The sequence below is a fragment of the Sciurus vulgaris genome (assembly GCF_902686455.1).
Source record: "Sciurus vulgaris genome assembly, chromosome: 3".
Taxonomy (NCBI): Eukaryota; Metazoa; Chordata; class Mammalia; order Rodentia; family Sciuridae; genus Sciurus; species Sciurus vulgaris.
Window position 1 is genome coordinate 131,807,021 of NC_136463.1, and position 17,733 is coordinate 131,824,753.

Below are 17,733 nucleotides of genomic sequence, written 5' to 3' on the forward strand. Positions count from 1 at the left end.
CCCATACACAATAATGAGAGCTAGTTTAGTTATGTGTAATGGTAATTGATACTATCAGATCAACAGGATGATCTTGCTTGCTATTACTGCCTCTTTGCCTATAGGCAAATCTTCATGACAAACCTAATTGTACTCGAGAGGTTGCTTGGTGAGCAACAAATGGCGGCAGAAGTGCGTTCATTGAACTTTAGGTTAGGAGGGCCAGGATGTGACAGCTTCATGCTCCCTCCTCTTTATAGGGGTACTCCGCCACATGGACAGATGTACATGGCGATTGGGGTCTTCTGTTTCAGAGATGACTTTGCTGGAGATATGCTACCAGAATTTTTTTTTTTTTTTTTAACTCTCATCTGAGCTCCCATTGCTGACCAGTCCTCCATCCTTCAGTCAGGTTACAGTTAGACTTTATTGTGCATTATCTGAACTTGGACCTATCATGCAGTGTTTTTTTTTTTAGCTTATCTCTCTGAGAACGAGCTTATTTCCCTGTTCCCAAGTTCTTGGTGCACACCCAGCTGGATGCTCAGGTACTCTTTGCCTAGCCTATGAATACAAAAATGAAGAGGATGTGAAGTAAGTTATTGCACAAGTCCAAGGAAGATGGTGATGCCATCATCTTCCCAAGGAGGAGAATGAAGCTAGTGGCAGGGATGAGGAGGGATAGGGAAGTATGGAGAGGATCATTTAATTTGGGGCACCATGAGTTTGTCAGACCTCTTCTAGGGGTGTTATCTGCCAGATAGTTGAATAGGAAAGTCCAAAGCTCAAGGATAGGGAGGGTCTGGAGACAGAATGAGTCCATTCAGGATCCACATAACAGCTACCTGTTAGACATTGCCACCCCAGTGCCCTTAGATCAGCATGTCAGGGCTGGGGATATAGCTTAGTTGGTGAAGTGCTTGTCTCATGTGCCCAGGCCCTGGGTTCAATCTCCAGCACCACCAAAAAAAAAAAAAAAAAAAAAAAAAAAAAAAAAAAAGCATAGTTCAGCATGTCCAAAAAAATTATCAACAAACCCCTTTCCACACACACCACACCCCAAGAAATAACAAACACACACCCATACCCCTCATTCACTTCCTTAGGCTCCTCCACCCAAAGTGTTCACCTTGGATATTGGAGCATTCCCCTTTACTCCTTCTTTTCTCTTATTGTTGCCCATGTTGATCCACTCATCCGGGTCTATAGCGCCTTTCGTCTAAGTACTCTCAGATCCACACATTTTTCTGCAGCTTCTCTGCCACCACTCCAGTCCAGTCCAGTCCAGACCCAGCTTCCCCCGCAACCTGGATTACCCATTCCCTTCATATCCAGTTTCCCTGCCTGCCTTCTCATCCCCTCCAATCTGTTTTCCACTGGGCAACCTGATTAATATTTCTAAAAGGCAAATCCCCCAGTGTCCTTAGGATAACATTCTAACTACTTAGATATTACCCAAAGACCCCTATAAGCTCATCCCTGCTCTCATGTGCAGCCCTATGCTACCTCTATTCTTGTGCAGCCTTCCAGCAGTCAAAGGGGTAATTCTGGATGTGCTAAAAACACTTGTGTCCCTTGGTGTAGCAAGGAGAGTGATTCTCCCCTACATCTCACTGTGGGAAGAACTGAACTGCACACCTGTTTCTGTTTTATAGGTTTTCAAAATTAACTGTTTGTATTTATATCTTCTCCCTTTACAACACTCAGTCTTGAGTATCTGAAGGGGCCAGACCAGGAGGTAAACTGAAGTGACAGTCACCATGATGTTCTCAGAGTTACTTATCCCCTTTGGCTAGGGCTTGGTTACTGGGTCAAGCTCATCACCCTAGTCTCTAAATTTCTTTGTGATGAGGTCCCCCAAGAGGGTGCCTCAAGTCTTCACACTAACAGACTTGGAAAGTCAGCTCAGTGAGTTTGCCATGCCTGTGTGAATCCTAGCAGCAGCTGCAGGGCAGGCTCAAGTTGCACATTCTGTACTACAGCTGTCAGTGGAGACTGGTTCCCTGCACTAGCTGTCCACTGTGCTTGGAGCCCTTCTCCACACACATATTACATTTAGCTCCCACACACATTTAACTTCCTCTATTCAATTTAATCCCTTACACAAAAGTCATCTCCAGGGAAGCCAACACTAGCTGACCTATCTAAAACTTAAAGCTGCCATTTCCTCTTCTCCTCTAACCTTTTATATCCCTCTTCCTTCATTATTATCTTTCATAATTACCACTCTCTAAACAGACTGTCTTTCCTGTATTAACTTGTTGGTTTTGTTTACCCCACTATAATGTAGCTCCATGAAGACAGAGACTTTCCCATTGTGCATCCAGCAGCAGGACAGTTCTGGTGAGCCCAGAGAAGGTGCTCCATAAATATTTGCTAACTGAACGGAGAAAGGAGTGCTTGTAATACATTTACACGGGCTTATTAGGAGCATCTGGGCCTTAGCTGTCTTACATCCGTATTTCCCATGAGTGAGGGAAAAATCTTTAAGTGGTATCTACCAGTGCACTTTGCTTAATGAATTCTCAGCTCCTTTTAAAAACACAGTCGCCTTGCTTCCAGAATGGTCTACTTTCCTTGCCTCTGCTTTTAAACTTCTTTTACAGTGTTGAATCCCTGGTTCCACTTGGAGGTCGGGTGGGGGGGACTTCCTGAACCCTTTTGAATCTCAAAGTTCATAACAAGAAATATTTGGCTCCAAGATCATGGGGCTGAAAACAAACTGTTTATTACAATACTGCAGAGCCTTTGTGTACAGGACAACGTAAGGGGACCACAGCAAGACAGCCCAAACTTAGTTACCATACATGCAGATGCTCAATCGATGTGTATATATCTTATGTAAGGGACCACCTACATTGGAGAATTCTTTTACACCAGTGATATTGGATCATTTCTATGATATATTAGTTTAGGAGAGGTTAAAAAGGTTAAAAAGGAATAGAACACTATTTATAGTTTTCTGTAGAATAAGCGTGTTTTCTTCTTCTTTTTTTTTTTTTTGTTGTTGTTGTTGTTGTTGTTGTTTTTTGGTACTGGGGATTAAACCCAGGGACATTTAACCACTGAACCATGTTCCCAGCACCATCCCCCTGGCTTTTTTTTTTTTTTTTTTTTTTTTTTTTCCATGTTTTTATTTTGAATCAAGGCTTCACCAAGTTGCTGAAGACCTCCCTAAGTTGTTGAGGCTGGCTTTTAACTTGCAATCCTCCTGCCTCAGCCTTCCAAGTTGCTGGGATGGCAGGCATGCGCCACTGTGCCTGGCAGCATGAGTGTTTACTAAACAAATTTTTAAACAATAAACATGTATGTAATATGAATTTGATTTGGGTAGGCATTTGTTTCTTCAAACACAATTGAGTTTGATGAACATTTTTCAGAGAAACTGAGTAGAAGAATTTGATTTGCTTTTTTTTTCTTCTAAGCTAAGTAACTTAGCTTTCATGAGCCTGCTGGTTTTCAGTTGCAGTCAGTGAGAACTGTGAGAACGAGGTGCAGCAGGAAAATATGAGTCAGAAGCAAATTTTATTCTCCACCTGCCATTCTTATAGATTTACTCTGTACAAAAGCAAAACTCCCATTGACGGTCCACACATATAGTCATGCTGCTCACCACCCGAAATAGTCTTTTCAACCCTCATCTTAAAAGCATAAACAACAAATCCAGTAAAGATAAAGAATAGTTGTTTTTATTACACACAAATTTAAAACTTTTAATGGCAGAAAAAGTTGACATAAAATTTAAAAATAAATTGCAAGCTAGGAAAAATGCAGTGCATATGAAAACAGAAAAATATGTGAAAGATAACAAGTTCATGAAAGATGAAATCCAAAGATCTTTTTATTTGTATTAGGTAGGTGAGTAGTAAACAAAAATGTTTACTGTCTAAGTGGATATGGAGAGATGGGTGTTTCTCTGTACTACTGGAGAGAACAAATTAATATAGTCTTTCAGAGAGCAATTTGGCAACATAAGACTAATGCCTGAAAGTGACCCATTTTATCTATTTTAAAATAGTTAAGCAGAATTTTTGAATGAAGTAAATGGGATGTTTTAATGGAATCATTAGGAAGAATTTAAAAATATATTTACAGGTATTCATCCAATTATTGTCTATAAGAGTAAAAAGTTGGAAATGATGGTTAAATCCCTTGTGTGATAAATATATAATGAAATATGCTGCTTTTCCAAGTAAAGGTGAAGAACCATACCCACTATAGTGAAAATGTATTCAGAACACTACAAAACAACTTGGAGATCTTGTTTTTCAGTAGCCACAGAGAGATGAGTCTATGTAAGCATTTTGAAACTAGGGGATAATACCACCCAAATGTTGAAGTGGTTTCCTTTATGACGGGATTATGGGTGATTATCATGCTCACCTGTTTACGCTCATGTAATTTTTTTTTTTTTTTTTTTTTTTTGGTGGGTGGCACTGGGGATTGAACTCAGGGGCACTCAACCACTGAGCCACATCCCCAGCCCTGTTTTGTATATTATTTAAAGACAGGGTCTCACTGAGTTGCTTAGCACCTGGCTTTTGCTGAGGCTGGCTTGGAACTCTTGATCTTCCTGCCTCAGCCTCCTGAGCCACTGGGATTACAGGTGTGCACCAGTACATCCAGCAACTCATGTAATTTCTAATATTTTAAAAATAAGATTGTTTTGTTTTCATGTTCAGAAAAAAGTACATAGTACTTTTTCTCCTTTGAAGAAAGTAAATATTGTTTTCTTGCTTGTAGTAAAAATTTTGACTCCCCCCCCCATTTCTGTCAGGTTTCATGTTCCTCTCTTTTCTTCTCTGCTTTTTCTCACTGCCCTTAGTGTGTATGTTGTTCTTTAATGTCATTTTATGCTAATTTTGGTTTCACTTTAGTTCCATGTTTTTCTCTGGAAGGGAATGGCTGAATTCTTGCTGTCTCCCCATCTTCACTGCAGCCATCTGCTTCTGAGCTATCAGTGTTCCTGACCTGCATTTGCAGAGCCCCAACATCCAGCCTTCCTGGGGAGAGCTGCCAGTGATCTTCCTAGAAACTAAACCTGACTCTGGCGTTCCCTTGCCTTTTTTTTTTTTTTTTTTTTTTAATAACCCATGGAGTTCTACGTGACTCCTTTGGTTGGTCTGAAAAGGCTGTCATTGTCATGTCCTCCTCTTGTCTTGTCCTCTGTCAACCTGCTCTCAATGCCTTAGTTTCCTACAATAATGTTTCTCTCTTAGTCTTCACATTTGTGCATTCTCTCTTCTTCCTGTGCTCCTTCCCCTTGTAATGATTGGACACCTCCCATTCATTCTTTAACCCTCAGTTCAAATATTTCCTTTGGGCTACTTCTCCTGAGTCCTCTAGGTGGAGTCCCAGTGCCTTCTTACTTCCTGTTCTCCAGTGTTTCTGCTTACATACCGACCTCCCTAGCTTCCCACACCAACTAAGACAAGGAGCTATTTAAGAAAAGGGCTCCTTCCTAGCAATCTTTATCCTGGCTCCTGGAAGACCCTCAAGTGTTCATTGAACATATGCCAAGTACATTCCCACTACCACCTCTGCTTCTCATTTAAATACTCTTTTTTTTTTTTTTAATCTTTTGATTATCTGGGCTTTCAAGACAAGAATCAGATCAAGAATTCTGATCTCTTTGTGTTCTTCCTTTCCTTAGGCTTCAGATGACGAGTCTTACATCAGCGATGTGAGTGATAATATATCTGAAGACAACACCAGTGTTGCGGACAATATTTCTCGGCAAAGTATGCATCATTTAAGCTTCCAGGTTGTTCTATCTACATGCCAAATTACAACACTGGTGAACTAATGAACAGTCACTCCCCTCTCCCCTTCACTAATTGTTCTTTTTCCAGCTGATTGTTCCATAAATTTTATTTTGCATTATCTGTTGAGATGAATGGTTGCAAAATCTGTTAAATACATGGTCTAGTGAAAAGGTTTTACACCTTGCTATACCCACTTTAAATCCTTCTTATTAAATGTACTTTTTAAAATTTGACTTGTCTTTTCTAAAATAACATTTGAGTATATTTAACATCTTGTTTAAAAAATCCTGTGATGTTTTCTGAAATACCTCACGAAGAAATAACTCCATTTAGTCTCAAGAGAATATAATGAAGTCTCAATAAATGTATCACAATCAGAATTATTTGAAGAAATTCCTCCCTGATATTACGAAATCAGAAAAACAAAGTATCTTTCACTGTGATTCTCCTCTCCCAGTCCTGAACGGGGAGCTCACAGGAGGCGCCTTCCGAAATGGCCGTCGCACCTGCCTGCCTGCTCCTTGCCCTGACACCAGTAACATTAACCTGTGGAATATCTTGAGGAATAACATCGGTAAAGACCTGTCCAAAGTCTCAATGCCTGTGGAGCTCAACGAACCACTCAACACCCTGCAGCATCTCTGTGAGGAAATTGAATACAGTGAGCTGCTGGACAAGGCCTCAGAGACAGATGATCCGTATGAGCGCATGGTAATTAATGACAGGGCAGCACCTGTCATTGGCTAAACCACAAACCATTAAGATGACCCATTCGGGTTTTGCATGACATTCCCACTGCATAGGTAAGAGAGGAATTGGTCTGTTTGCATAATTAAGCAGGGTCAAGTAGTTCTAGATACCCTTCCTGGAACATACGTATTTTGTGATTGTATCTGTCGTCTGGAGTGTTCCTAAAGTTAGAATGCAAAGGTAGCAAAGTCATGTCAGTTCTTGCCTTATCAGCTTTTCCTGAATGCCAAGACAGCCCATCTATCCAGGAACTTATTTTTAAGAAAGTAACTTGCTGTTGGTACTTTGCCCTTTATTCCATAGATGGGAAAATTTGCCCTACTCTCCCTCCAACGGGCACCAGCAGCACCCACCTCCTGTCTATGGTACTGAGACTGCACATATTATAGCCTGTAACTGGGCTTCAGGTCCTTTGAACTCTGTGATACTCATGAAATTGGGTGGACGTATGAATGGAAAGTACTTGACCTCAGTGGCCTGCTGGTTCCCATGGAAGAAGTACAACCTCATTTTAGCTTATTTTTTCTCCCTGCATTGATGCCAGTTCTGTACAAGTAATAGAAACTGCAAAAGGGATCAAGTCAACACCCATCAATGTGGGGTTTGTACAATCTAGAGGAATAGGGGTGAACAGACCCAGCAGCCATGACTTCTATATTATTTTCCTTTCTTGAATGTCTTAACAGGTTCTCGTTGCTGCGTTTGCAGTTTCAGGATATTGCTCCACCTACTTCAGAGCAGGAAGTAAGCCATTCAACCCAGTCCTTGGGGAGACTTATGAATGCATTAGAGAAGACAAGGGATTCCGATTTTTCTCAGAACAAGTAAGTAAGGTTTCTATATGGGTAGGAGGGCAGATTGGTAATGAAAGCAACCTTTTGATACCAATGTGTTTGGAATGGGTCATGATGTAATTAACAGAAAACTCAGTTTATCTGCGTCATTACCCCCTCTAAGTATGCATAAGCTCTCTGTGTTTTAGCACAAAGTTCTAAAATTAAAGATTTACTTATACATTCTGAGAATAATTCACTAATAGAGATGGATGGATTGTGGTTTTCATTGGGAGGTGACCTTTTTACGTTGTAAATAAATACCATTTATGAAAATTTTAACACTGCCATCATTGCCTTCTTTTTTGTTTTTAATTATCAGGTTAGCCATCATCCACCCATTTCTGCCTGTCACTGTGAATCAAAGAATTTTGTGTTTTGGCAAGGTTTGTATTTCAATTATAATTTAAAGTCAAATCTATGAGTCTATGAAAATTTTTCTACCTTCTGAAGGTACACTGTACTCAGTTTAGATTTCTACCTTTGGAACTCAGAGAATATTGGTAATTGGTGTGGAACTCAGTTGGAGAAATCAAATTTCCTGGTTTAAATATGAAACCGTGTCCTCTGGGAGATGAGGTTGTGCATCTGGGAAGCAAGGCCCATGGAACACAGAGCCCTCTGCTGACTGCCAGCTTGGAGTCATTACTTTATCACATTGTGCCTTTTTGTCTGAATCTATGAGATATGTAGCCTTCTTGCTTCTTGGGCATGCAGAGATTTTAATCCTGAAGGAAGGCTCTATGGCACATCATCTGTGGTCAAAGTCTGTTTAGATACATAACCCACCATATCTGTGGCTTCCACACCCATAGATTTGACCAACCTCAGATGGAAAATATTTGGGAAAAAAATTGTGTCTGTACTAATAGGTATATTTATATTGCTTTAGATATTATAAGTAATCTAGAAATGATTTAAAGCATATGAGAGGATATTCATAGGTTATATGCAAATACTTCACCATTTTATATAGGAGACTTGAGCGTCCTCAGATTTTGACATTTGCAGGTGTTCTAGAACTAAATAGTCTATGGATACCAATGGCTGTCTATGTAAACATTGCAGCAATTTGTGTTCTTTAATTTGCTGGGGCTTCACGGTTTAGGTTAAAGTCTCTACTTATTCCTTTACGCCTTGTACAAACAGAGAAATGTATCCCATTTGTTTACAATAAAAAAAAGAAAGAAAAAGTCTCTACTTATTAATGTCTGTTGTTCTTTTCAGAATGTTACAAATTGCCTAAAATCAAATTTTGAAACCCTTTTAGAAAGAATAGAATATATATGTTGATTTGACCATTAAGTATAAATAGTTCCTTCTTCTCTCTCTCTCACACACACACACACACACACACACACACACACACACACACAAATTGTTCTTTACATATGGAAGGGTGCTTCATTGCTCACAGAATGACTCTTCTCAGAAACATTTCCTTAACCTGAAAACATAGAGCCCTATAACTGTATTTTATTGTAAAATAAGACAATAAATCATTTCTTGGTCATAACCAAGAATCAGAAGTTTCGTGGAGATAGCATTAAGCTCCCTTAGTTCATTGAGATGACACCAGGTGGTTATCACAAATGTCGGGCAGATTCAAACCTCCACTAGTATAAGGTGAAGTTCTGGGCCTAAGGCTGTATCCCAGCCACCAGTATACGGACATGTTCATTAAATTAATCCCACTTTCTCATAAGTCTTCTTTATCTGTGCTTCAAGATTGTATTATTATTTTTCACTCTTCTCCCAAATCATAACCCTTCTGTGTAGTGAGGGAAATGTGTATATATAAATCCTGCAATTATTTTTACATACACCTCAGGCTTGATCGATAGGTTAACTATATTTTACCATTTGATTAAAACTTAATATTACTATCTAGATATTAATCATTGTAGAGTCTATGTTTATATGTATATGTGACTACACACACACACACACACACACTTATTCCAGCATCTTCCAGTTTTGTAAGTTGAAAACAAATGGAGCATGATTATGGAGAAACATAGTAGATTTCGGGGGGACTATGGTTAATATTTTCTTGTCAGGCCATCCTCAGGCACTTGTCATGTTAAATCTACAATATAGAGCCAGTTGTACTTACAAAAGTGCTTTGTAAAGTGTAATACAAAAGTTAGTTTTTACAGAACAAACAATTAGATATGGAGTGTGTGTATTTTGTCCTTTGCCTATGTCATTTAGATATCAGATGGAAAAACAAGTTCTGGGGGAAGTCCATGGAAATCCTGCCTGTTGGAACACTGAATGTCATGCTCCCAAAGTAGGTTGCTCTCCTTTCTCTTTTGGCCTCTTCCCTGCTTTTCTAAATAAGTGGGTATTTTAGACTCTAGAAGATCCCACAGGTCCATTTTCCTGTATGCTCAAAGGTTCTGTTACCTTCAGCACAGTTTTGAGCTGGACCCCCCACTAAAACAAATGAGAACTTTAGCAACTACACTAAAGCGTCCTGTTTATTTCTCCTCCTCCATTCATCAGCCAAAACCAGGTACCTGCCAGGTCCTAGTCACCATGCTTGTTTGCATTTGAAATGAAAGGTTTTCCTTTCAGTCATTTATATGTTATGCACTTTATAATTTCACTTTTGAGTTTATCTTAGTTCCAGTACCTGTTTTAAATTTGTTATATTATCAAAGAAGAATGATGGGATCCTTTATGTTTGTATTTTAGAGGCTATTAAAAGATTTTAGAGCATATAGCCTTTCAGTATTTTTACATTAATTGAAGTTTTCATTGAGAAGTTTTCATTTCATTGACTAGATGGTTTTTATTTCGCTTTTTTGGTTTGTTTTGTTTTTGTCTATTTGAATGACTGAATTGCTGGTGGGTTGGATATAAAGGAAGGTAAGGAGAGGGAGATAAACCTTCAATATTTAGAAATTCACAAATAGGGAAGAATTTTGCTACGTGTCTCTAGGGCCTGCATCGTGCTAATTAGAATCTTAGAAGCATTTTACTTTATTTTGAAAATAGTGTTTCTTTTGTACAAACTTACATGTGTTTGCAAACTGTCATTTGTTTCCTTAGCAGAAATTCTATAACCTTACTCCCCTCACTCCCCAGAACTACATTAGATTTGTGGGTTTGTGTTTGTCTAGTGTTTTTGTTTGTTTGGGTTTCAGTTTGGGTTCTTTTGTTTTGTTTTGTTGTGGTACCAGGGATTTTGAGACAGGGTCCTGCTAAGTTGCTCAGGCTGGCCTGAAACTTGGGATTCTCCTGTCTTAGCCTCCCTAGTAACTGGGATTATAGGCCTGAGCCACTTTGCCCAGCTACTTGTCTTTTCCCCAAATAATTGTTCCCTTCTTTGGTTCTTAACTTGGTGTATGAAACAGTGTTCTTAGAGTAATCAGTCTTAGATGCACGCCCTATTGAGCCTCTCCCCACCACAAATCCTTCCCTAATGGCCCCTTGCTTGCAGGGTCAATCCATACTCATTGATAGGTCATCAATGGCCTCCCTGCCCTGCTTCATGATACCTTTCCAGCCCTGCCTCCCACAACAGCCAATGACTGGAGCCCACCACTCACTTACCCCCAGATGCACCATGGTGTCCTGGTCCCTGTGACTTTGTTCATGCTTTCCCCAGCAGGTGGTGCCCTCCTCCCCACCATCCAAGCTTAGATTCAACCCAGCCTCTTCTAGGATGTCTTCTTTGAAACTCACCCAGATTTCACATGAACTAAGGATGAAGGACTCACCCTGTGTTCCCGTGATGCTTTGTTCATGTGTCTTTTACAGCCCTCATCATATTTGACCTTAAGTATTCATTTACATATCCACATACTCCTGCCATATTATTGGCCCCTGAGGAGCAGGAAATAGATCCTCTTCAACTTCGTAGCTTTAGCACCTGGCCCTAGAAGCACTTCAGTGTTCTTCAAGTGAATGAATCATGTGCTAAATACTTTTGTAGAAACTTTCAAGAAACAAATGAGAGGAAAATGGAGAGAAAGGAAACTTCGGCCAAACAATATTCTTATTAGCAGAAATAGTAACATTTGTGACTGTCATCGTTTTTTTATCAATGTTCTCTTCTTCACTAGGTACGGAGATTACTATGTGTGGAATAAGGTGACCACATGCATTCACAACATCCTCAGTGGGAGAAGATGGATAGAGCATTATGGAGAAATAACTATTAGAAATACCAAAAGCAGTGTTTGCATTTGCAAACTCACATTTGTCAAGGTAAATAGTTCCATAGAACAGAAAAGGAAAAATAACACAAAGTGTTTCCTCCGGAACAAATAGAACAATTACCTTAACTAGCAGCAACTGAATCTTTCCTGTATCATTGGTCTTAAGGACATTTTTTGATAAGAAATCAGGACCACCTTATGGAGTTGCTCAAGGCATGCAGGCTTCTGAAAAAAAATGGAGGTCAAAAAAGTCTCCATCTCAGATCAGAAAATAAAAACAAATTTCTTTCTAAAGAATCTTCTAAGTAGCCAGTCAGTTCCTTAAGTAAAATTCCAGAAAACATTTCTCACCTATACCAAGTCTTCTGTTTTCTTTTTCTATTCCTACTTAATTTCAATGTGTTAAAGTGATCTTCTTTTAGGGAACCAATTACACTGCAGTTATTATTTTCTGAAAATACCTGAGTACCGCAGCCATGTCAGTGATAGCTACCATTCACTACAAGCCTTTCTAACCCTGCCACTTTTATAATCCAAACAAATTCAATGAAAAGCATTCCCTTCATTGACAAGAAGAAATGTTTGGGATAGAAATGCACATAGGACACCATTTTCCCTCAGTCACTCTGATCTGAAGTAGAACATACAGCACCACCTCCATATTTATTTGGGTCTATTAGAGAATTCAGCAGCTATTTCTGTAACATGGCCAGTGGAAATTCATCAGAATCCATGAACAAAGGGAGGATTCAATACAAGAAGATCTGAGGGAAAAATTTCTAACCTGTAAATTAATATTAGATTCTTAATAGAAACTCAAACCTTCTCTATGTCATGCTACCATGCCTAGAGTAGAGATCAGACATTTCTTTTTTTTTAACTTGTACTGTTATATTATAATGTTAAAGAATAATGGGATTCATTGTGATATATTGGTACAAGCACATAAGAAAATTTAATACACACTTAACACACGCTTAGAAAACCAACCCTCCATTTTGAGATAGATTCTTGGAAAGGATGTGAATAAGAGACTTCAAGGTAAGGACAATTTTCCATATGAAAATTGTATAGATCAATATTATTAAAGTGACTGGGGTTTGGTTTTGCCAGGTGAATTATTGGAATTCCAATGTGAATGAAGTCCAGGGGGTTGTGATGGATCAGGAAGGAAAGGTGGTGCACCGGCTTTTTGGGAAGTGGCATGAAGGGCTCTACTGTGGTGTGGCCCCCTCTGCAAAGTGCATCTGGAGACCAGGTGAGACTGGCCCCAGGGTCCTGCATCAGGAGGGCCCTGTGAGTGGCAGAGGAGAAAGTCATCTCACACAGTTCACCTTATAATTCCTCTAATGGTGAGAATTAAAATGTAGATGCTTAGTTATATTTATACAAACATCTAAGTTATATGTAAGAGCCAGTATTTGAAACTTAATAGTGAAAATATTAGGCCAAGTCTCTGACCTGTGGTGACATGACATGTTAAAAATCTGACATGTAAAATCACTCTAAATGTAATGCCTACAGTATTTCAGAAGCTAAGTATATGTATTAAAGAGTTTAAATAATTGAAATATATAAGCAATCCTTATTAATATTATTTGTTTCAATAAAGCAAAGGAAAGCTTACAAAACACCTTAAAATTCACAAATTTAGTAACTCACCAGAATAAGTGATCTTTGCACTCAAATGACAAAAAGCTGTAATATATTTATATTTAATAAAAGGTATCAACAGAGTTCTAGTACTACATTAACATATAACTGAATATAACATTTAAATGGAACAAATCTTCAAATGACATTTATTTTTTTTTAAATTTAAAAAAAAATTTCTTAGTTGTTGATGGACCTTTATTTTTATTTATTTATATGGAATTCTGAGAATCAAACCCAGTGCCTCACACATGCTAGGTGAGTGCTGTACTACTGAGCCACAACCCCAGCCCAATGTATATTTTCATTGGAACATGTCAATCAGTCTTTAATTTTAAAATTAATTATTGGCTTCCTAAAAGGCATTGATGCCTATTTAACTTTCCTGCTGATAGAACAATTAGTTCATTCATTAATAACTATTTATTGAATACTGACTGTGACTAGACTTCATTCTAGGGACTTGGGAGTACAACAATGAACAAAGCACACAAAGATCCTGCCTTGAGTTTAGATAGAAGTGCCAATAAGCTGGGCATGGTGGCACATGCCTGTATTCCCAGTGGCTTGGGAGGCTGAGGCCGGAGGATCACAAGTTCAAAACCAGCCTCAGCAACTTAGCAATGCCCTAAGCAACTCAGAGAGACCCTGTCTCTAAATAAAATACAAAAAAGGGCTGGAGATGTTGCTCAGTGGGTAAGCACCCTTGAGTTCAATTCCCAGGACAAAAAAAAAAAAAAAAAAAAAAAAGGCAAAGAGAAATAACAAAGTGCCAATAAGTATTAATTTAGATCTACATCTTTTTCTTTCCTAATAAAGTAAATAATAAGTGTTTCTGGTGAAATTTTAGTGTTCATCATTAACCACCTTGGCGCTTAGTTACCCAATAGAATATGTGAGAAGAGAGCTTAGCCAATGAAGACCGAGACTACATGTGCAAGGTTTTAAAGACTGAATTTTATTAAATACAGAAGTCTATCACTTCTGCTCATCAACATAAACTTCCCCATCTAGCAAAATATAACCAATTTAATTCACTTGAAAAAAATTCACAATCTAGAGTTTGTGGCTGCAGTTTTTGGCTTAGCGTATGTTAATTCAGCACTGGCGTAGGTTCGGTTCTTTCTATCAGGCTTGCTCCTCTCACAGTGGTTCATCGGCCTCGTTCCAGGTTCCATGCCAACCAACTATGAGCTCTACTATGGCTTCACACGGTTTGCTATTGAGCTCAATGAGTTAGATCCTGTACTAAAAGATCTCCTTCCACCGACAGACGCCCGCTTCCGGCCAGATCAAAGGTAGGGATGGCAGAGGTGTTTCAGAGGCAGCCTATATCATGGCCTGGGCTTCAGCCGTCTTTGAGACTCTTTTCACCATTGTTTGCTATTCATTCAGTCATTCCTTTGTTCCCTATACACTCAGCAGTACTGGAGTTTTCTACCCTAAGTAGAGTAGTATTTGCAGTGTGATCATAACAGATACTTATCTCAACACAAAGTTCCCATGGATGATGACACAGCTGGTTTTAATAAAAGGTTTCAGCCCCCACTCACACAAAATTGACTAAAGATCATCAAACTCATGAACTCTGCTAAGTACAGAATTACTCCTAACCCACTGTTTTGTGTGTGTGTGTTTTAACCTCTTTATGTCTATTTCCCTGTAATATGAAATATCTTTTAAACTTATGAATAAGAGGATAAGCTTCAGGGGCATCCAGAAATGCTTTGTGTGAAAGTCTAGAGTTTGCCTAGCATGCTTTGGGTCCCACAGTGAGACATATGGAAATGCAATATCTTTAATGCCTTCTGATTCTTATTTTATTATTTTATAATATTCATGATGTCTGCTCCTATAGAGTTCATTTTACTTTTCCCAAAATATTCTATATGCCATACAGGTTCCATCCAAGAGCAGTCGTCTATTTCCCACGTGTTTGTAGCTTTATCTGTTTTTTGTTTTTTTTTTTTGCCAAAATGTTCTCAGTATTGAATGTTCTACTATTTAACTCTCCTAATTATGCTCCTTCCACCCCATGTGGTCTTGCTGTTTGACATTCAGATTTTATCAGTTAACCCTGTGCAATGTTAGTATACCATAGTATATCCCTGTTCTTTGCTCTTGTTTTGAAATGTAAACATTTGCAAATCACCCTGGGTCTGCTTTTTCCTTCTTGATTCTATTTCAATATTCCCTTTCTGAATTTCATTTCCTATTCTGTGGCTGGTTGTAATTTTCCCCAGCTGTTACCTTCTGTTTTCACAGTCTTACTCTCTCCAATAAAACAGGAAAACTCCTTGCCTCGCAATCTGTTCTTGAAATAGATGGAGAGCATCCAGTTACCATCCTCCGTACTATCGCCTTTAACAAGTGCTTTTGTTACTATGGAAAAGGAGCAAAACTTGTGACTGCATGATGTTCTCATCCTGAACTCTGCAGTTGTCCTGAAAATTTCAACCTGTAGAACCCCAGATAGCAAAGAGAAGTCTGAAAGGCCAAACCTTTCCTCTCTCCCTTCTACCTACTCTCGTTTTGCTGGATTCAATAATTCAGCTAATATATACAGAAAACATGTTAATTGATAGGCAGAGAGAGGTAGTGTGTCCTGGAAGTGTGTTGAGGGGACATTATCAGAGTGTCACTGTACATTATGTTATGTTCTTAGCAACTGGAGTGTAATTTTATGCAAGTGAGATTTATTTTTCTAAAAAGAGGATAACATATTGAGATATCAACTTCTTTCTGCATAGATATTTGGAAGAAGGGAATTTAGAAGCTGCAGCAGCAGAGAAGCAAAGAGTAGAGGAACTCCAGAGATCTCGAAGACGATATATGGAAGAAAACAACCTTGAACATATACCAAAATTTTTTAAGTAAGTCAGTTTGTTCCCATAACAAGTTCATGTTTTTCAGATGGCTACCACAGGCCATAAGAAACTCCAGGTATAAAGAAAACGAGAGATAATGTAGAATGCAAGTAACTTAAATGTAGGAAAACTAAGTTGATTTTATTTACTTTTTTTTGCGGAGGTGGCAGTACCAGGGATTGAATATGGGCACTCAACCACTGAGCCACATCCCCAGCCTGTTTTGTATTTTATTTAGAGACAGGGTCTCACTGAGTTGCTTAGCGCCTTGCTTTTGCTGAGACTGGCCTTGAACTTGTGATCCTCCTGCCTCAGCCTCCCAAGCCGCTGGGATTACAGGTGTGGGCCACCACGCCCTGCTGCATTAGGTTTTAATCTTATTTGTGTCACACAGAGCTTGTGTTTTTTTCAGACTTGGTGCCTCTAGTGTGCGTGAGTTGGTGATTATTTGTGATTATGTATACATCACATGGATTAGTCTATAGTTTCCAAATACATCTGTTGCCTTCCAGAGCCTGGACAGAAAAGTTCAAGGAAACCTCTTATCCTTTGAAGCTGTCATCTCATGACCCCGCCCTGCCCCCCAGGACAGAAATGCAGCCTCGCCCTTTAGAAGTGAGCTCAGTAGACACCAGCTGCAGAGGCTTTCCGAGCTACTGATACTGAATACTTGCCCCTGAAAATAAAGCAGAAACTATCCTTGCCAGTCTGGAGCCAGAATCTCTTGGTTACAATATGTGTATGCACTTCATTTGGGGCTTTATGATTTCCGTCCCTGCCTGGAGATGATTTTTCCCTCCCTTCAGTTCCTCTCCTACCTGCTTCCATGTCAAACATTTTACAACAAAAATTAGTTCATTCCTAGTCAAAAATAGTCAAATCCCCAATTATGGGCAGATGGGACACTCTCTGGCTTACAAAGTACTCCTGTATACATACATGTCTAATCGATAGGGTCCAATTATCAGGTCACCTTGGTGCGATCTGTGGCTAATATTCATTTTTATATTTTCACAGAAAAGTTATTGATGCGAATCAAAGAGAAGCCTGGGTCTCCAATGACACCTACTGGGAGCTTCGAAAGGACCCTGGGTTTAGCAAAGTAGACAGCCCTGTTCTCTGGTAAACTGGGAACATAGAGTTAGCCCACATATCACACTCTGAATGAATAAATAACTATGCACAATTATGTTTCTTATAGCTACGCGTGGTTTCTGGGTCGACTGAAAACCTACCATATGCTTTTCTATTCATCTTTATAATGGACTTTCAAAAGTGCATTAGACAAGGCCCCTAACACTTTTGGATCCTTTCTGTTTTGCTGCAACCATATTCCTTAAAAAAAAAAAAAAAAATCCACACCCTCCTCAGAAAGCAGAATAAAAGGAGCAGAGTACAAAATCCAAAGTCTGAAGAGTTTGTAAAGAAAAACAAACTATAACTGGTGCTTAAAGTTGATCAAGAAAGTAAAACAACATGCAAACCACATGTTTGGTCCATTGTCCAGAAGCACCATCCCCTTGTCACAGGAGCTCCTGCGCCTCAGCAGTTGGTTGGTTCAGACTTCAACTAATTTTTGATGTGGTGTGCTTGTGGCTGGCCTCCTCATAAAAGACGTGATGCTTCCCAGAACCTCTTCCATCCGTATGCCATTGTTCATGCCTTAAGAAATGCAAAGATGTACAATAAACCATTTTTTAAATGTGTGCTCATAGGT

The 17,733-nt window shown here is 39.1% G+C and overlaps 1 protein-coding gene across 4 annotated transcripts in view; it reads left to right on the top strand.

Annotated features, from left to right (window-relative positions):
* Positions 1-17,488, top strand: part of OSBPL6 (oxysterol binding protein like 6) — a 239,523-nt gene extending 222,035 nt beyond the window's left edge. For all 4 annotated transcript variants that reach the window (XM_079132194.1, XM_079132192.1, XM_079132193.1 and 1 more), the window contains 10 exons: positions 5,633-5,720; positions 6,202-6,455; positions 7,181-7,318; positions 7,650-7,713; positions 9,542-9,620; positions 11,401-11,545; positions 12,610-12,754; positions 14,321-14,447; positions 15,900-16,022; positions 17,034-17,488. In XM_079132194.1, the coding sequence (XP_078988320.1) occupies positions 5,633-5,720; positions 6,202-6,455; positions 7,181-7,318; positions 7,650-7,713; positions 9,542-9,620; positions 11,401-11,545; positions 12,610-12,754; positions 14,321-14,447; positions 15,900-16,022; positions 17,034-17,142 (1,272 nt within the window). In that variant the 3' untranslated portion in view covers positions 17,143-17,488. The remainder of the gene's footprint in view (positions 1-5,632; positions 5,721-6,201; positions 6,456-7,180; positions 7,319-7,649; positions 7,714-9,541; positions 9,621-11,400; positions 11,546-12,609; positions 12,755-14,320; positions 14,448-15,899; positions 16,023-17,033) is intronic.
* Positions 17,489-17,733: the final 245 nt, after the last annotated feature.